The sequence below is a fragment of the Balaenoptera physalus genome, assembly GCF_965194825.1.
Source record: "Balaenoptera physalus genome assembly, chromosome: 14".
NCBI classification, from domain to species: Eukaryota; Metazoa; Chordata; class Mammalia; order Artiodactyla; family Balaenopteridae; genus Balaenoptera; species Balaenoptera physalus.
Window position 1 is genome coordinate 13,436,553 of NC_138893.1, and position 20,856 is coordinate 13,457,408.

Genomic DNA, 20,856 nt, shown 5'->3' on the forward strand with positions numbered 1-20,856 from the left:
GACCTCGGAAAAAGAATGGAGGCAAAGATGGATAAGATGCAAGAAATGATTAACAGGGCTTCCCTGGTGGCACAGTGGTTGAGAGTCTGCCTGCCAATGCAGGGGACATGGGTTCGAGCCCTGGTCTGGGAAGATCCCACATGCTGCGGAGCAACTGGGCCCGTGAGCCACAACTGCTGAGCCTGCGCGTCTGGAGCCTGTGCTCCGCAACAAGAGGGGCCGCGACGGTGAGGGGCCCGCACACTGCGATGAAGAGTGGCCCCTGCTTGCTGCAACTAGAGAAAGCCCTCGCACAGAAACGAGGACCCAACACAGCCAAAAATAAATAAATAAATAAATTTAAAAAAAAAAAAGGAGAACAAATCCACCTTTTCTTCATATAGAACTACTGATATTAAATGTATTGAAAATTGAAAACAATGAAGCTGAGGTAAAAAACAAAACAAAAAAGAAAAGAAATGATTAACAAAGACCTAGAAGAATGAAAGAACAAATACCTAGAAAAATTAAAGAACAAACAAACAGAGATGAACAATACAATAACTGAAATGAAAAATACACTAGAAAGAATCAATAGGAGAATAACTGAGGCAGAAGAACGGATAAGTGACCTGGATGACAGAAGGGTGGAATTCACTGCTGCGGAACAGAATAAAGAAAAAACAATGAAAAGAAATGAAGACAGCCTAAGAGACCACTGGGACAACATGAAATGCACCAGCATTCGCATTACAGGGGTCCCAGAAGGAGAAGAGAGAGGGAAAGGACCCAAGAAAATATTTGAAGAGATTATAGTCATAAACTTCCCTAACATGGGAAAGGAAATAGCCACCCAAGTCCAGGAAGCACAGAGAGTCCCAGGCAGGATAAATCAAGGAGTAACACAGCAAGACACATAATATTCAAACTGACAAAAATTAAAGACAAAGAAAAATTATTAAAAGCAACAAGGGAAAAAGGACAAATAACATACAAGGGAACTCCCATAAGGTTAACAGCTGATTTCTCAGCAAAAACTCTACAAGCCAGAAGGGAGTGGCATGATATATGTAAAGTGATGAAAGGGAAGAACCTACAACCAAGATTACTCTACCCGGCAAGGATCTCATTCAGATTCGACAGAGAAATCAAAAGCTTTATAGACAAGCAAAAGCTAAGGGAATTCAGCACCACCAAACCAGCTCTACAGCAAATGATAAAGGAACTTCTCTAAAGGCAAAACACAAGAGAAGAAAAGAACCTACAAAAACAAACCCAAAACAATTAAGAAAATGATAATAGGAACATACATATCGATAATTACCTTAAATGTGAATGGATTAAATGCTCCAACCAAAAGACACAGGCTTGCTGAATGGCTACAAAAACAAGACCCATATATATGCTGTCTACAAGAGACCCACTTCAGACCTAGGGACACATACAGACTGAAAGTGAGGGGATAGGAAAAGATATTCCATGCAACTGGAAATCAAAAGAAAGCTGGAGTAGCAATACTCATATCAGATAAAATAGACTTTAAAATAAAGAATGGTACAAGAGACAAGGAAGGACACTATGTAATGATCAAGGGATCAATCCAAGAAGAAGGTATAACAATTATAAATATATATGCACCTAACAAAGGAGCACCTCAATACATACGGCAAATGCTAACAGCTATAAAAACAGGAAATCAACAGTAACACAATAATAGTGGGGGACTTTAACACCTCACTTACACCAATGGACGGATCATCAAGACAGAAAATTAATAAGAAAACACAAGCTTTAAATGACACAATAGACCAGATAGATTTAACTGATATTTATAAGACATTCCATCTGAACACAGCAGATTACACTTTCTTCTCAAGTGTACACGGAACATTCTCCAGGTTAGATCACATCTTGGGTCACAGATCAAGCCTTGGTAAATTTAAGAAAACTGAAATCATATCAAGCATCTTTTCTGACCACAATGCTATGAGATTAGGAACCAATTACAGGGGGAAAAAAAACCGTAAAAAACACAAACACATGGAGGCTAAACAATACATTACTAAATAACCAAGCGATCACTGAAGAAGTCAAAGAGGAAATCAAAAAATACCTAGAGACAAATGACGAGAACATGTTGATCCAAAACCTATGGGATGCAGCAAAAGCAGTTCTAAGAGGGAAGTTTAGAGCAATACAATCCTACCTCAAGAAACAAGAAAAATCTCAAACAATCTAACCTTACACCTAAAGGAACTAGAGAAAGAAGAACAAACAAAACCCAAAGTTAGTAGAAGGAAAGAAATCATAAAGATCAGAGCAGAAATAAATGAAATAGAAACAAAGAAAACAGTAGCAAAGATCAATGAAACTAAAAGCTGGTTCTTTGAGAAGATAAACAAAATTGATAAACCATTAGCCAGACTCATCAAGAAAAAGAAGGAGAGGACTCAAATCAATAAAATCAGAAATGAAAAAGGAGAAGTTACAACAGACACCGCAGAAATACAAAGCATCCTAAGAGACTACTACAAGCAATGCTATGCCAATAAAATGGACAACCTGGAAGACATGGACAAATTCTTAGAAAGGTATAAGCTTCCAAGACTGAACCAGGAAGAAACAGAAAATATGAACAGACCAATCACAAGTAATGTAATTGAAACTGTGATTAAAAATCTGCCCAAAAAACAAAGGCAGAACACTCTATGACATAAATCACAGCAAGACCCTTTCTGACCCACCTCCTAGAGAACTGGAAATAAAAACACAAATAAACAAATGGGACCTAATGAAACTTAAAAGCTTTTGCACAGCAAAGGAAACCATAAACAAGACAAAGACAACCCTCAGAATGGGAGAAAGTATTTGCAAATGACGCAACAGACAAAGGATTAATCTCCAAAATTTACAAGCAGCTCATGAAGCTCAATATCAAAAGAACAAACAACCCAACCCAAAAATGGGCAGGAGACCTAAATAGACATTTCTCCAAAGAAGATATACAGATTGCCAACAAACACATGAAAGGATGCTCAACATCACTAATCATTAGAGAAATGCAAATCAAAACTACAATGAGGTATCACCTCACACCAGTCAGAATGGCCATCATCAAAATATCTACCAACAATAAATGCTGGAGAGGGTGTGGAGAAAAGGGAACCCTCTTGCACTGTTGGTGAGAATGTAAATTGATATAGCCACTATGGAGAACAGTATGGAGGTTCCTTAAAAAACTAAAACTAGAACTACCATATGACCCAGCAATCCCACTACTGGGCATATACCCTGAGAAAACCATAACTCAGAAAGAGTCATGTACCACAATGTTCATTGCTGCTCTATTTACAATTGCCAGGACATGGAAGCAACCTAAGTGTCCATCGACAGATGAATGGATAAAGAAGATGTGGCACATATACACAGTGGAATATTACTCAGCCATAAAAAGAAACGAAACTGAGTTATTTGTAGTGAGGTGGATAGACCTAGAGACTGTTATACAGAGTGAAGTAAGTCAGAAAGAGAAAAACAAATACTGTATGCTAACACATATATATGGAATAAAAAATAAAATGGTTCTGAAGAACCTAGGGGCAGGACAGGAATAAAGATGCAGACATAGAGAATGGACTTGAGGACTTGGGGAGGGGGAAGGGTAAGCTGGGACGAAGTGAGAGTGGCATTGACATATATACACTACCAAATGTAAAATAGATAGCTAGTGGGAAGCAGCCACATAGCACAGGGAGATGAGCTAGGTGCTTTGTGACCACCTAGAGGGGTGGGATAGGGAGGGTGGGAGGGAGATACAAGAGGGAGGAGATATGGGGATATATGTATATGTATAGCTGATTCACTTTGTTATAAAGCAGAAACTAACACACCATTGTAAAGCAATTATACTCCAATAAAGATGTTAAAAAAAGAAAATCTACCAACAAAGAAAAGTCCAGGACCAGATGGCTTCACAGGTGAATTCTATCAAACATTTAGAGAAGAGCTAACACCCATCCTTCTCAAACTCTTCCAAAAAATTGCAGAGGAAGGAACAGTCCCAAACGAATTCTACAAGGCCACCATCACCCTGATACCAAAGTCAGACAAAGATACTACAAAAAAAGAAAATTACAGACCAATATCACTGGTGAATATAGATGCAAAAATCCTCAACAAAATACTAGCAAACAGAATCCAACAACACATTAAAAGGATCATACACCACGATCAAGTGGGATTTATCCCAGGGATGCAAGGATTCTTTGATATACACAAATCAGTAAGTGTGATACACCATGTTAACAAATTGAGGAATAAAAACCATATAATCATCTCAATCGATGCAGAAAAAGCTTTTGACAAAATTCAACACCTATTTACGATAAAAACTCTCCAGAACTGGGCATAGAGGGAACTTACCTCAACATAATAAAGGCCATATATGACAAACCCACAGCAAACATCGTTCTCAGTGCTGAAAAACTGAAAGCATTTCCTCTAAAATCAGGAACAAGACAAGGATGTCCACTCTTGCCACTGTTATTCAACATAGTTTTGGAAGTCCTAGCCATGGCAATCAGAGAGGAAAAAGAAATAAAAGGAATACAAATTGGAAAAGAAGAAGTAAAACTGTCACTGTTTGTAGATGACATGATACTATACATAGAGAATCCTAAAGATGCCACCAGAAAACTACTAGAGCTCATCAATTAATTTGGTAAAGTTGCAGGATACAAAATTAATACACAGAAATCTCTTGCATTCCTATACACTAACAATGAAAGATCAGAAAGAGAAATTAAGGAAACAATCCCATTCACCATTGCAACAAAAAGAATAAAATACCTAGGAATAAACCTACCTAAGGAGGTAAAAGACCTGTACACGGAAAACTGTAAGACAGTGATGAAAGAAATCAAAGATGACACAGACGGAGAGATATACCATGTTATTGGATTGGAAGAACCAATATTGTGAAAATGACTATACTACCCAAAGCAATCTACACAGATTCAATGCAATCCCTATCAAACTACCAATGGCACTTTTTACAGAACTAGAACAAAAAATCTTAAAGTTTGTATGGAAACACAAGAGACCCTGAATAGCCATAGCAATCTTGAAGGAAAAAAACGGAGGTGAAGGAATCAGACTCCCTGACTTAAGACTACACTACAAAGCTACGGTAATCAAAACAATATGGTACTGGCACAAAAACAGAAATATAGATCAATGGAACAGGATAGAAAACCCAGAGATAAACCTATGCACCTATGGTCAACTAATCTATGACAAAGGGGCCAAGGATATACAATGGAGAAAAGACAGTCTCTTCAATTAACAAAAAAAAAAAGTGCCAGTTTATTGGAGAATATTTTCAAATAGAGACAATGTTTGCTTCCCTTTGCCACCTTGCTATTGTATGGACTTGGATGGCAAACTCAGATAATAAGAATACTCTGCATGAGACAGGGGCAGCGGGAGGGCTTCCAGTAACATGTCTGAGCCCCATTAACTTGTCTAAGGTCATTCAGCTGTTTGGAGCCTAAGCCAGCTCTTGGACTCAGTGTTAAAGCCCTCTGCTCTTTCCAGAAGTCAATGCTCCCCATTCCTGCCTCAAGGCCTCCAGGCTCAGGCAGGTGTGGACAGAGCTTCAGGGCTCCTTGTCTCTGGGGGATACTGTCGACTTCCAGAGCTCCTGGTTGCCTCCTGGCTGGAACTCAGGGCTGCACCAAGGTTTCTAGCCCCTGATGATTCTCGGCCAACTTGCATCCACTGCTCTGGGCCAACCTGGAGCTCCCATGATGCCCCAGTCATTCCCAGTCTTTCCCAGTCCCGCCCACCTTGCCCAGTCTGCACTTACAGCTCTGCCTCCTGACAGGTGCTACTCACAGCCCCACCTGACAGCAATTTCCATAAAGCACTGCCACAGCTAAGATTTTTTTTCTGCCTTCTGAAAGAACCTTCTACAGGGCAAAATGAGAAGAGGTGACAAACTGGCCTGGCAGACAAGGAAACCATATTCAACAGGTAATGAGGAATAGCAAATACAGGCACACACACCGCCAAGCTTTCAACCCCTCATTTGTAATGAGACTCCCAGCAGGCCCCCTAGTCACCACCCTCCACTTTGTGCTTCCAGGTGGACAGCCAATGCTCTCATTGCTGCACTCAAGCAAAGCAAAGATTTGCTACTTTTGGCTCAAATGGATAAGAAAAATGCTGTCTTATTTCTAGAAGATTCTTCACCCGCTTACCTGTAACTGCTGCTTTTCTTGGAGAAGCCAGTCTCGCCTGGTGATGGACACAAGCAGGTTGTCCTGAGCGGTGGGTTCCAACATCTTCGGCTCCATTCTGAGCTGGGCTTGGGTGTCGTCACTGCCAGCTCTTAAAACAAAACATACATATTGGTACAGATATGGATGAGCTGAAATCCTCAGATCTACAAGAACGTTAATGGAAAGAAGGTCCACAAAGTGGCCCCCAGCGGCTCTCATCCTTAGGAGGGTCATAGGGATGAGGTCCCTAATGTAAGTTTTTGTTTTAATGACAATCTGTCGGGGCTTTGGCTGTTTCCCAGAGCCACCTTGCTTAATTGGACTGGGCACTGTCCAGCACCATAGCTATGCGTGTGGCTATCTGCGCTGAAAGTGTAAAATACACACCAAATTTTAAAGACTTAGTATGAAACAAAGAGAGCAAAATAGCTCATTAATGATATTTGCATTCATTACCTGTTGGGATGACAATGTTTTTGATATACTGGGTTAATTAAGTATACTTTAAAAATTAATTTTATTTGTTTTTTTCTTACTTTTTAAAAATGTGGCTACTAGAGCATTTAAAATCATGTATGTGGTTTGCATTATACATCGTTGGACAGCTCTGCCTGGACCATCCAGAGCAAAATTCCAGGGCTGATCTTGGCCGTGGAGACGACAAACAGGGTTGACTGATGCTTGGGTCAGAGATTCTCAGAAAAGGTTTGCTAAAAGACTGTCAAAAACCACTAAAAATCTGTTTGGCTCTTTCTCCCATGCTCGCAAGAGGTGGCATATTTGGTTGAAGCAACGCTGGTGAAGATGTGGCCCAGGCTGCCGCCTTATGTTGGTAGGTTGCCGTTGCAGGATCCTTGCAGGTGTTTCTCATCAAAGGATGACAAATCAATTTATAAGCAGTTACAGCAGTAAACAAGACTTGTCCCCTGCACAGAGCAGAGGCAATGGATAAACTAAGGCCACGGACAAACGCTCCCCCCAGGGCTCAGACTTACTCACTGCAGGAGTGGAAAGGTAGAAGCCATGCTCCCACTTCCTACATCTTAACGCGGCCCTTACGTTAACAGGGGGCCTACCAAGCACCACAGTGAAACAGTCCTAATATTCTTAGAAACAATGATAGAAAACGTGTCACCTCAGCTTTTCTAAGTTAGAAAACAGTGGCCACAGAAAAGGGAGCCTTGCTTGCATTTCTGGGCCAGACACAGATTCAGACTCAATAATCTCGAAAGCTGCTTACTTAATATAACATACCACGCAATTTAGAAGCTTGTTTTAAGACTTGTTACTCGCTGTTTTGTGTGCATAAAGGCAAATCACAAGAGTAGTAGTAGTAATAAAAAAATTTAACTGGTAATAACAAAATAATCCAGTATAATTGAGAATTTACTGTACGCCGGGTGTTATCAGTGTTGCCAACGAAGAAACAGAGCATCAGGGAGATCTGAGCAACTTGCTCTGGTGTAACCAAGCAGGACCCTATGGGGCCTTCCCAGAGCAAGACTCCCCCTCCAGGTCCCCCGCCTGCCTTTCGTCTGTAGAAAAACTTTAGTCAAAGAATAAATTTAACTGGAGAAAAGAAAATGAAGAAAGGAAACTTTCAAGCAAGACAAAATAATAATGGTTTAGCCATTAAACAAAGAAGTCAAAAACCTTTTGTTCCTCCTCAAGGGCTATAGATAACATTCTGAGCCATGTCCTTTGAGCTGTTTGGCAGATACTGAAACCCTCACCAGGTAGAGGAAGTTAACTGTATGTTGCTCACAAGCATGCAGACCCCAGACCGGTTGGAACCAGAAGGATGATGAGGTTGACTCCCAGTTACCTCACCACCAACCAATCAGAAGAAGGTCCACGAGCTGATCACACACCCCACAACCCCCCTCCCTCACCCCGTCTTTATAAACTTTTCCCTAAAAACCATCAGGGAGTTTGGGCCTTTTGAGCACTAGCTGCCTGGACTCCTTGCTTGGTGCCTGCAATAAACACTGCACTTCCCTTCACCACCACCAGGTGTCAGTAGACTGGCTTTCCTGGGTGTGGGCAAGCAGACCCCAGTCTGGCTCCGTAACACTGGGTCACACAGAGAGCAAGAAGCAGAGGTGGGTAGTCCATCAAAGGGCCATCAGGCTGGCTGCCACTTTCCAGCCCTTCCCTGGACACCGTACACCAGTCAGGCTTCAGCAAGATGACAAACTCCTGTTTCTTCCTGGCTTCTAGCCACATGCCACCCACACCTGCTGGCTAAGTCCCCTTGCCCAGGATTCAACACAGTGAGCTGAGAGTGACAGCTTCAGGGAGGTAGACGAGCACGGTTTGAGCCCTAACTCCACCTTTTTCTAGCTATGTGTCCTTGGACTTACCAAACCTCTCTGAACCTCACCTCCCTCGTTTTTAAACTGAGGATGATGGTGACGGTGCTGCCTTCCCTATATGGCTCTACATGGCTGACGACGGGGATCAAATGTATTCAACAGATGGCCACTGAGTGCCTACCCTGTGCAGGTTCCGCCCTCAGCCTGGGGCCATACGGGGACTCTGTCCTCGGGGAGCTGGCCGCTTCCCCCCCACCTCAATGTTGGCATCAGGAGACTGAACGTCCACTGGACACACCGTCCTTTGTCATGAAGAGTAAAGAAGAGATGTTTCTGAGGCCCTTTCCATGTATCAGAAGTTGGGGGGGGGGGAGATTCCTGGAAGGAAACCACCATCAGCTATTGTGGGAATGGAACCCACCTCCTCCCCTGGGCCCCCGAATCTCAGCCTGTCCACCCAGCCTCTCGCTCTGGACGGCGAACCTCAGCCCATCTCGTGCTGCTGTCCCCAGGGCCCAGCACTGAGCAGGGCTTAGCAAATATTTACCGAGTGACTTCATGAGTCCATGGCCTAGAAAAATCCAGAAGCTGTTTATATTCAGCTTTCGATTGTATTAGATCATTTCTTCACACTAATTTATTTCCCAATTTGCTCTGCTTATGCAAATATTCAGAGTTTCCTGAATTTCCTAAATATATACCATCTGGGTTGGGATGGGAGTTAGTGAAGGGAATCAACACAGAATTGAAAATGAGCTGCAGGGAACTACAGGTGGGTAGCTGGGAATTCTCCTTATTATCGTTAATCACATTCATTACTTAATCCATAAGAAAAGCCCCTGTGATTCACCGAAACTCCTCTCTGTGTCTCTCAGACTTTGACTCTGGGTAGAGAAAGCCATACACAGATGGCTGAGTGGTGGCCCCAGGACAGAAGGCAGCTCAGGAATGAAGCCGGGGACCGGTTTCTATCTCAGCCCATCAGCCCTCAGAGCCACGCTCCCTCTGCCTCCTACAATGCTGTTCCCTTTATTTTAATAAACCCCAATGTGTAATCCCAAATGTCAGTGCAAATTAGCCTTGCTATAAACTAATCAGTATGGAAAACGAGCAAATCCCTCAGGGGCAAGAATTAAAAACACGCGGGTTGGAATGTTAGCACAGCACTCGGTGCCCACGGGGACTCGGGGTGTCTAGGACCACACTATCAGCCCCGGGTTTCATGCAGGCCCCCATCTGCCCAGTGCTGGAAGAATCCTGTCCTTTCTACTTTTGTCTTTTCCACCAATCACTTAAAGAAGGATAAAACCCATTTGTAAAATAAGATCCTACACCACTGAAAACAGTATAGATCCAAATTGCACAGGACAGCATATTGCATCCCAGGGATAACATGGACCACGTGACTTTTGTGAGTACAGAGTTCAGTAATATTGAGAAAATAATGAATCCCACCTAGGGGGAGGTGTTTCCTGAGAGTGTGCACCTGTGATGAACCCACCCGGCCACCGTCTCTCCAGCTGGCTCGCTGGGCCCAGGGCCCTCCAGTGTGCTGCCTTTGCTTGGAGGACCGCCTTCGGGAACGTCTAGAGTGAGACAGGGCAGAGGGGAGCCCAGACATTGCACCAGCTGGGACATCCCGTGCCAGAACGGCTCTTGGCGATTGCTGTGGTTTATACAGTTGTACGTATAACACAGAGGGTCCCTTTCCAGACAGGAATGACGGTCATCGTGATGCCAGAAAAATTGCTATGTGGTGCCACTGCTGGAATCGTAGAGTTTTAACTGAGGAAAGAACCAAAACGGATGCTCTCATTTTCACAGTGAGGAAAACCTCAGCTCAGATGACCACTTCCGGCAACAAGACTTGAGTAGGACCTTCTGAATACCTTTGCCAACTGCTGCTCTATATCGAAGACTATTCTATCAAATTTATGTCATCCGACGAAATGTGTTTCCATCTCTCCCTCGTTGGGAAGATGGTGATAAGGAAGTGGTTTGGGCCAGTTACGCAATCAATGAAGTGTGCGTTAAATCTGGAAATAGCTTTCCTAGCCAACAAACAATGTCATAAATGACTGAGGCCACTCTGATGGCACAATCGAACATTGTAGATTTGCCAGGGACAATGTAGGTAACTTTACAGTTCTTCCTTATATATCTGATTTGGGTCTAAAAGTAAGGAGAGTGGAGTAAAAGTCATACACCTTAGAAAAGTGGACATCATTGGTTTCTACAATCTTATCCCACGTATAGAGATGACAGCCTTGCAGGAGGGGCACGTGGACATTTACTTGGGTTTATAATAACCACGCCCAATACAACAGGCTTCAGACAGACTTCAGCTGAATTTGAGCAAAGAGGATGACACAGGAGACCTTTATTTGGAAGTTTTATCTATAATCCACTGATTTTAAAACAAATTCCGATGAGTCTTCTGTGACTCCCTTCAACTGGTTTTTCTCCTCTTTTCCTTCCTTACTTCTCAAGGTGATGACAAGGGATCAGAGGTGGGTCTCCTGGGAGAGACACAGGCCGTGCTAGTCCTCATTTGGCTCGAGCTGTGATTAGGGGTTCAGAAACGTCTCCTGCCATGTTGGTAACAGTGATCATTTTTATGCCACCTCATTTTACATCTCTGGTAAAATGTGTCTGTAACAGTTATTTTCTTTTGCCGTGTATCTCCATTCCAGCCTGTGAACTTAGAGATGATCATCACTGAATTCTGTGGTGTGATGGTCCCGACACGACAATTAAATGGAAATAAAGAATCACATGTTTCAAAGGGAAGAGAGGAAGAGCTGGTCAGAGGAAAAATGACTCAGTCCAGAAGCGTCATGAGCTACACAACATTCATCTGTTCCAATCAGAAAGGAAGTAGGTGAGCAGGAAGTATCTGGACAGGCAAACCAGAGCCCTGCCTTGATAAGCCACGTTGGAAAACCATCGCATATCTTTGTTTTTCAACTCTGTTGTACTTTGTTTACTTGTGTTTTAAGTTATCTATTGGGAAAAGGTCTTTGATAAAGGACACTTTGCATACACACACACACGTGCACACACACAACTGATGATGTAAATATGACCCGTTTTCATGTACATGGTGGTGAAAGGTCCAGTGGGAAAACACATAGGACGTGCAGTCAGAGAAAAGCAAAGTATTAATGAGAAAATTATCAGTCATACGTGCACAGTAGACCAAACCTCTCTCTTAGGAGAAAGGAAAAAATAACTTTCTTTGGACTGGGTGAAAGATACAGCAAAAGTAGTTTCCCGATCATTGCTGTGCTAGGATGTTGAGGTGGAATTTTCCAGTTGCTCCAGAATCAGACGCAAACGCTGAAGGACACAGGCCTAAATGCCCTCCACCCCGAATCGGGAGCAGCGACGGAGGGGTCCACCCAGGGCTGCACAAGCTGCAGACCACCAGCACCCTCACTCACCACCCTGTTGACCGTGCAGGAAATGGAGTTTTCATGAGAGACGCTTCCCTGCCCAAGCCCCCAGCCCCGCATGGGGGCAAACAGGGAATAACCTCTCCCACCCAAACCAAATGAAGGAAAAGCAAGTCCACTAGACCCCCTCTTCCAGCCAGGGGATGTCCTGCAAGGAAGGCTGACGTCTGGTTCTCCCATATGAACCTCTATCTGCGTCTGGTTCTCTTTGGAGCAAAATCTGAGACAAGGAGCTGAGTTCGGGCTGGTTTTTGGCGAAGTGATTCCCAAGAAACTAGAGTGGGCGGTAAGAAGGAGGAAAAGTCAATGAACGGTGTGTTACTGAGCTGATCACCACAAAGGCAACTGGGGCGCCAACCAACTGGGAAACGTCCCGGGAGAAAATGTGTGGAACACTCCTCGAAGTTGTCCCCCTGGACGTGGGGAGGCTGGCGCATTAACCTGCCCTCAGGGGCATCTCTCACTCCCCTTCCTCACAGGATGCAGGGAAAGCCCCGTGGCAGAGAAGCCTGCTGGGTGCAAAGCTGTCAGTGGGCACAAAAGCGTCCACAGCTGGAGAGGGAATCAGAGGGAGGCCAAGGGGTTGGGACTCGGGGCATCAGGTCTCTGCGGCAATCCCCGCCCACACACCGACTCTGTGATGCACCGCTGCCCGTCGAGCAGGGATGAAGGAACGGGAGAGCCCACACACCGACTCTGTGATGCACCGCTGCCCGTCGAGCAGGGATGAAGGAACAGGAGAGCCACACACCGACTCTGTGATGCACCGCTGCCCGTCGAGCAGGGATGAAGGAACGGGAGAGCCACACACCGACTCTGTGATGTACCGCTGCCCGTCGAGCAGGGATGAAGGAACGGGAGAGCCACACACCGACTCTGTGATGTACCGCTGCCCGTCGAGCAGGGATGAAGGAACGGGAGAGCCACACACCGACTCTGTGATGTACCACTGCCCGTCGAGCAGGGATGAAGGAACGGGAGAGCCACACACCGACTCTGTGATGCACCGCTGCCCGTCGAGCAGGGATGAAGGAATGGGAGAGCCACACACCGACTCTGTGATGCACCGCTGCCCGTCGAGCAGGGATGAAGGAATGGGAGAGCCCACACACCAACTCTGTGATGTACCGCTGCCCGTCGAGCAGGGATGAAGGAATGGGAGAGCCCACACACCGACTCTGTGATGCACTGCTGCCCGTCGAGCAGGGATGAAGGAATGGGAGAGCCACAGCAGGGCAGAGGGCCCGGAACCGGCCGACCCGCACGCCCACCGTTCAGTGTGGCAAAGATACGTGAGCTTCCTGTGAACCAAGTGAACACAACAGAAGGAATCCTCCCAACAAGGGTGCCCACTGGCCAAGGAGACCCAGAGAAAGAGGTTGGGTGACACGTGAAAAACGGTGGTTGCCCCCATGGGGTGGAGAGATTGTGTTCACGTCAGGATCAGGGAGGTGCTGCAGTGGCCTCTGGGGACTCCGCACCTGAGTCCCACAAGAGAGGGGATGTGGCAGCACGTATTCACGGGGGTATCAGCACCTCTGTTGGCCGGGGGGCAGCGATGGCCCACAAGGAGAGGATTACAAACACTGGACAGGGAAAGATTTGAATCGGACGTACGAATGATGTTTCAAACTAGACTGACTGGACGAGCGCCAGTAACTGAAAATGCCCCAGAAATCTGTATTTTCTGCCCAAGATACCATAGAGAAATGGGGAAAATGTGTTCAACAGAGCACAGCAGACCAGAGAACAGACAAACCACGATGCCTCTGTACCCCGCTGAGGAAAGACACCCCAGTGACCCAGTTACATTACAGAGCAGTGCGGTACCAAAGACACAGAGAGACGGATACCAAACCATTTGAGTACCGGTAATCTGCTTTAGAGGAGCTCAGTTAACCCCTGGGGTGACAGCTAACGCTCCCTGGGCTGCTGGAAGGACCTGGACAAATCGAGTATGATTCAGGGTGACACACAGAGAATTAAACAGTGCTTTCTAGAACGATGAATTAAACAGGGATTATTAGGAACAAAATGACAGTGAAAATTAAAAATGAAGTACCTGATCGCACTTGGGTGTTTACATTTCCTCAGATCTTATTCTAAACCAAATTTTCTTAACCTGAGAGCCAAAGGCCCCCTAGAGAGGCAATGAATAAGCTCAGAAGATCTGCATGCAAGTGTTTGTATGCCGTTGTCCGTATGTTTGTACATACTTGGTTCTGTGATGGAAGACATCTACAGCTTTCATTCGATCCTCTAGGAAACCCTTGATCCCAACAAGGCGAAGAGGTACTTATTTGTGTTGTTATTAATCAGTATTGAAAATGTGCCATGTCAATGCAACCTTTTTATTTCTACAGGAAAAGCACCATCATTGGAAAGCATTCTGTTTCTCCCTGGACTCGAAGAGCCCCTGGCCTGGGAGAAACCTTCCCATCCAGGCTCCGGCTGCCTGAGCTCGGGCCAGACACCCCGTCCCCCTGGTGGCCACTGTGAGAACTGCAGTCAAAGTCCCTGGCTCACGGCGGGGGTGGGGGTGGGGGGAACCTGCGAGTCCAGATAATCCTGCTGATGACAAACGTCACAGGCTGGATGGGCGGTCGGCACACTGAGAGGCAATTTTTTAAATTATTAATGACTATGTAATTATGTTAACACGCAGTAGCAAAGCGTAAGAGAGGAATTGATTTTGAGTCATTGTTCTCTAACTGTGTTAATAATAGGACAGATGGCTTTGGCACGAGAAAAGCCAAGATAATGCTTAAACAACTGAAGTGTGGAAAAGAGCGATCTAACTCAACCCCCTCCTTTTCTCATGAGGGGAGTGAAGTGTGGAGAAGGTAGGTAACTACGTCAGGTCACATAGAGCTGGGTAGTGCAAGAGACAGGACCAAATCCAGGTTTCCTGGAGCTCCAATCGGGGGTTCTTCAAGATACTGTGAGGGCTTCCCTGGTGGTGCAGTGGTTAAGAAGCCGCCTGCTAATGCAGGGGACACGGGTTCGAGCCCTGGTCCGGGAAGATCCCACATGCCACGGAGCAGCTAAGCCCGTGAGCCACAACTACTGAGCCTGCGGCTCTAGAGCCCGCAAGCCACAGCTACTGAGCCCACGTGCCGCAACTACTGAGCCTGTGCTTTAGAGTCCGCGAGCCACAACTACTGAGCCCATGTGCCACAACTACTGAAGCCCGCACACTCTAGAGCCCGTGCTCTGCAACAAGAGAAGCCACCGCAATGAGAAGCCCGCACACCGCAACGAAGAATAGCTCCCGCTCGCCGCAACTAGGGAAAGCCCACATGTGGCAACGAAGACGCAAGGCAGCCAAAAATAAATAAATGAATTAATTAATGAATTAATTAATTATTTTCTAAAAAGATACTGTGAACCTCCTCCTTGCTGGGTGTGTCAGAAGCAACGCTGAAGGACTGTTTTCTCCAGGGCAACTGAACCACGTTAGAGTGAAGGTTCTTCCTCTCTCCCTCTCTCTACACATGCATCTTGGTGAACCTACCTGTAGATACACATATGTATCACATTCATTCATTCAGTGAATATTTACGGAATACTTATCATAGGTCAGCCACTGCTCTAGTGTCTAGGAATAAACAGATAAATACAATACAGTCTTGTAGAATAGCTAAACAGCAAGGTCCTACTGTATAGCACAGGGAACTGTATTCAGTATCTTATAATAAGCTATGATGGAAAGAATATGAGGAAGAGTATATATATATATATTCTTGTCTTGTCCTCAAGGAGCTCACAGTCTGTCAGAGTAGACAGATATTCAAGGAAACAGATTAATTTAAGAGCCAAGGCAGGGGTGAGGTCATTCAAGGTGCTCCAGTAATTCAAGGGGGAGATGCTGTGACTGACACCGTCAAGGCTTCACAAGGATGGGAGCTGAGCTGAGTCGTGAAGAATGAGCAACAGCTAGGTGACAACTTCTACCACTTCAGCGTGTGTCAACTGCAGGGGGCTGGTGACGCCTAGTGAAATGCCGGCTGCTGGAAAGCTAGGCAAGAGCTGCACTGGAAAAGCTTTGAATGTCATGCTAAGCAGCACGGATCTTATCCCAAGAACAATGAGGGCCACCGTGCATGACACGACGTTTCCACCTGAGGCATCACGGAAGATGAATGAGAGGGAGTAATTCTGGGGTCAGGAACACCGGCAAGGAGACCAATGCAAGAATCCAGGTTCCAATTATTAAGTCAGAACTGAAGCACTGACATGAGGACAAGCAAGGGGAGCGGGAATGCAGTACAAGACAGCGGAATTCACGGGACTTGGTCCCCAATTAAACTGGGGAGTAAGGCCTAAGGGGAGGAGTCAAGGCTGAACCAGAGTTCTTACTTGGGTCACTGGGTAGATGGCGGCATTAAGTCACTGAGATTGGGGATACAGGAGAAGGGACTGACTGGGGAGAACGAGAGTAAATTTAATAACTAGATAGTTTTAAAAGATAGTCAATTTAGTAAAGGCAAGAATAAAACAACAGTCAATTTTTAAGGTAAAAAGGTAGTACACTTAGTAAAGCTCAGGGATTTGTTCAAAAGAAAGCCGAATTGTGGGCTGGAATTTTAGAGAGAGACCAGGGGTAGGGATAGAAATTTGAGGGACATTAGGAACTTCCCTGGCGGTCCAGTGGGTAAGACTCTGCGCTGCCAATGCAGGGGGCCCGGGTTCAATCCCTGGTCGGGGAACTAAGATCCCACATGCTGCACGGCGTGGCCAAAATAATTTTTTAAAAAAAGAAAAAGAAATTTGAGGGAAATTAGTACATTAGTGGTACCTGAAGCACAGGAGTATCTGAGATCCCCCAGAGAGAGTATATAAAGTGGGAGGAGAGGATGGAGTAGAACAGAAGACAGAAGAGCATCAATATGAAGGGGTCAGGGAGAGAAACAGGAGCTCTTCAGAGATGCAAAGGAATGGCCAGCAGGGCAGCAAGAGCAGGAAAGAGTGATTTGAGAAGGCCAAGGTGAGAGAGTTTCAGGGATGAATCCGATTGATCAAAAGTTCTAGACGGTGCCATGACGATGCACAGAAGAAGAATTTTAAGATGTCTTTTAAATTGAGCAACTAGAAAATCATTACCAACTTCGGTAGCGGCCGAGATAGAAATCAGAGCCCGGTGGGCTCAAAGAGTGAATGGGAACTAAAAACACAGCATCTAGGTAACTCCTGTGAGGAAAGGAGACAGGGTGAACAAGGTAAGCCACGGGTTTATATGGGCTTCATAAATGATTAATAATATACTTCTGTGGGGAACATATTCAGTTGAGCGACGTGAACATGCTATCTTTATGGGTCACAGTCAAATATGACAAAGGGCAGGGGCTGTAACCTGAGTGAGAAAGCAGGACATTGCCTTTATCTTAGTTCACCGTGTTCTATGAGACACTCAGCCGAGACCATCACAAAGCATCGCTCTCCAGCCACATCACGTGTAGCTAAAGAGACCATCACTGGAGAGCAGGTGCCAGCTCGGACTCAGAGAGAGAGCGCGGGAAGCTAGTTCCAAACTGGGACTCAAGCCAGACGTGAGATTTGTGCCCAGGCTCAGTACCCACCCGCTGGGGGCCGGCACAAGTGTCTGAAGCCTTCCTGGGCCTCGTTTCCTCATCTCTAAATACAGATAGGGACGTAGATGATGATGGTGTAATCTCCATATAGATACATATATCAATATACAAAATCTACAACCCCCTGGAATTGTCTCGAGGATTCAAGGAATTACTTCTTATTCATCAAAAGAAGAATAGATAAGCAAAATGTGGTACATAATACAATGAAACATGATTCAGCCTTCAAAAGGAAGGAAATCCTGACAAATGTCACAACATAGATGAACCTTGGCTCAGTGAAATAAGCCAGTCACAAAAGGACAAATACCATATGATCCCACTTATGTGAGGTACCCAGACTAGTCAAATTCAGAGACAGAAAGTAGAAACGGTGGTTGCCAGGGGCTGGGAAGGGGGGACAAGGGAGTTAATGGGGTTTTTTTAATTGAAGTATAGTTGATTTACAATGCTGTGTTAGTTTCTGGTATACAGCAAAGTGATTCAGATACATAAAAAAAAAAAATATATATATATATATATATTCTTATATATATATATATATATTCTTCCTCATATTCTTTCCATCATAGCTTATTACAAGATACTGAATACAGTTCCCTGTGCTACACAGTAGGACCTTGCTGTTTAGCTATTCTATATATAGTAGTGTGTATCTGCTAATCTCAAACTCCTAATTTATCCCTCTCCTCCCCTTTCCCCCTTTGGTTTGTTTTCTATGTCTGAGTCTGTTTCTGTTTTGGAAATAAGATCAATTGTATGATATTTTAGATTCCACATATAAGTGTTATCATATGGTATTTGTCTTTCTCTGCCTTTGTCTGACTTACTTCACTTAGTATGATAATCTCCACGTCCAACCATGTTGCTGCAAATGTCATTATTTCATTCTTCTTTATGGCTGAGTAGTATTCCATTGTATATATGTACCACATCTTCTTTATCCATTCATCTGTCAATGGACACTTAGGTTGCTTCCATGTCTTGGCTATTGTAACTAGTGCTTCTATGAACATAGAGGGGCATGTATCTTTTCGAATTAGAGTTTTCTCTGGATATTTGCCAAGGAGTGGGATCGCACGATCGTACCATTGCTCTATTTTCAGTTTTTTAAGGAACCTCCATACTGTTTTCCATAGTGGCCGCACCAATTTATATTCCCACCGACAATGCAGGAGAGTAGGGAGTTAGTGTTTAATGGGGACAGAGTTTCAGTTTTGGAAGATGACAAAGTTCCGGAGATGGCTGGTGGTGATGGTCGCACAACAGTGTGAATGTACTTAATGCCGCTGAACTGTACACTTACAAATGGTTGAAATAGTAAATTTTATGTTATGTATATTTTATCACAATGAAAATTTTTACAAAATGAATTACTTCTTAAAGCACTTAGTAACTCTTACGCGAGTAAGAGTGTTACGCAAGTGTTTGTTAAATTAACAGAAACACAACATACTGGCAGATGCTAAAAACGGCCCAAGACTGGGGTGGAGGACCAGAAACACCCCCAAAGATCAAAAGAAAGAAAGAATTAAGTAGAACATCAAGTTGGGAAGGGCCTGTGTGAGAAGGAGACAGGAAACAAGGTGATACTTCAATGTCAGATGAAAAAAGAATAGAAATGGGAGGTGAGATTCACCTGTTCTTTAAGAGAATCATGTAAAAGTTCCCTCAACCAACATTTATAAGGAAGCACCTATCAGGTACCAGGCACTCTGCTACGTGCTTCCCGCAAAACTGCAGGACAGGCACGTGAGAAAATAACCAGCCTCACTGTCAAGACGGGTTCTAGGGAGCTGCCGAGATCAACTGAATGTCAAATGAGGACGAGGCCGGACAGGCCTGTGATTGTCAGAGCCAATTGGAAGTTGGAAGTAAAGTGTAATTGCTGTGGCCGTGTTTACACCCAAGTAGAAGCAGACCTGCACTCTGATTAGGCTAATCGCATTCATCACTACCCCTTCTCCCTCAAGTCTTTACCCAAGGAGAGAGGTCACCAGCAGACAGATGAGAACAATGGTTCACAGACTTTTCCAACAGGCCAGCACCTGGGACCCTGGCCCCAGACAGCCTGACTTAGCTGGTCTGGGGAAGAAGCTGGACATTTAAAAACTCTCCAGGTGATTCAAACGTGCAGCCAGGATTGAGGGCCACCGAATTAGAAATAGCTTCTGCCCTCCATCTAGCCCGGGTCCTGGGAGACCCTTGGGTAGCCGAAAGAGCAGAAGATACTCTGGAGGAAGAGTCAGGAGGAGGACATGTCTTCATCCCTCAGTCAGAGGGGACCATCTGTGGATCTTACAGGATGACAGAAGACCCAGCTGCCCTCGGCAAGAGGAAATCCACCTCCACCTTCTCAGGGGGCGGGCTTCCCGGGGGAGCTTACTAGCACCCAGCCGTGCCTGTGCTTGTCGATGGGCCCTGCTGGCACTTAGCAGAAGGGTTTCCTAGGGCGTGTGACCCACCCGGGTCCCTGCCTCTGTAAGGAGCCCTCACCTGTCCAACCAGCAGAAGGGTGCTTCCCGGGAAAACGCAGCGAAGGGTCTCCCGGGCTCTTGGCCACTCAGGAGCGGGGAGAGGGAAGAGGGCCCCCGGGGGAGAGTACGTACCTCTGGGCTGCCCGGTGCAGGGTGGCCTGGGCCTGTGCCCTCAAGTGGCCCAGGAGGCCACTGAGGGCCGGCTGCTGTGAAGGGAGCTGAAAGTGCAGGCTGCTTCTCTCTTTCTCCAGGGCTTCTAATCTTTGTTGGATCATCTCAGCTGGAAAACAGAAATGATGAGAGGGGAATAAAGAACCATAAAACTCAAAATAGACAAGCCAGTGTCCCTGGGCTCCACCCCCAGCCCACGGTCACCTCAGTGACATAATACAAAGGTCACCTGTTTCTAGGTCAGCACTTTCATCTCTTGGTTCATGCTTTTAAGAATCTTCCATCTTTTTATTGAAAACACAGCCCCCTTCGCTTTCATTCTTCTATCGGAGGCTACAGTCTATGTATTTATATGATGATCATCATTATGACCATCCCATAGGAGGACACATCATACTAATTATTTTTCAAACCATGATGGCTAGTTGGGAGAAAACCTGCTAATTTTTATGAGTCCGTATAACCAGCTGAAAAATATCAGTGCCCAAATGTTGATTTTTGAGAATGTTTCCTTAGAAACTGTCCATCAACAGAGAACCAGTCACAATTACTGAAGTCACAGAAGTGACAGTCAAACTGTCATGCTA

At 45.1% G+C, this 20,856-nt stretch overlaps 1 protein-coding gene across 23 annotated transcripts in view; it reads right to left on the reverse strand.

Annotated features, from left to right (window-relative positions):
- DISC1 (DISC1 scaffold protein) overlaps positions 1-20,856 on the reverse strand; it is a 598,559-nt gene that overhangs the window by 474,482 nt on the left and 103,221 nt on the right. For 22 of the 23 annotated variants that reach the window (XR_014252949.1, XR_014252950.1, XM_082422985.1 and 19 more), the window contains 2 exons: positions 20,231-20,378; positions 6,240-6,369 (listed from right to left, as the gene is read on the reverse strand). Coding sequence is in view for 21 of the 23 variants with exons in the window: in XM_082422985.1 (XP_082279111.1) it covers positions 6,240-6,369; positions 20,231-20,378 (278 nt within the window). In the remaining 2 variants the exon portion in view is untranslated. Of the gene's footprint in view, positions 1-6,239; positions 6,370-20,230; positions 20,379-20,856 lie in introns of those variants that run through there. The other variant, XM_082422976.1, reaches the window with a different exon arrangement.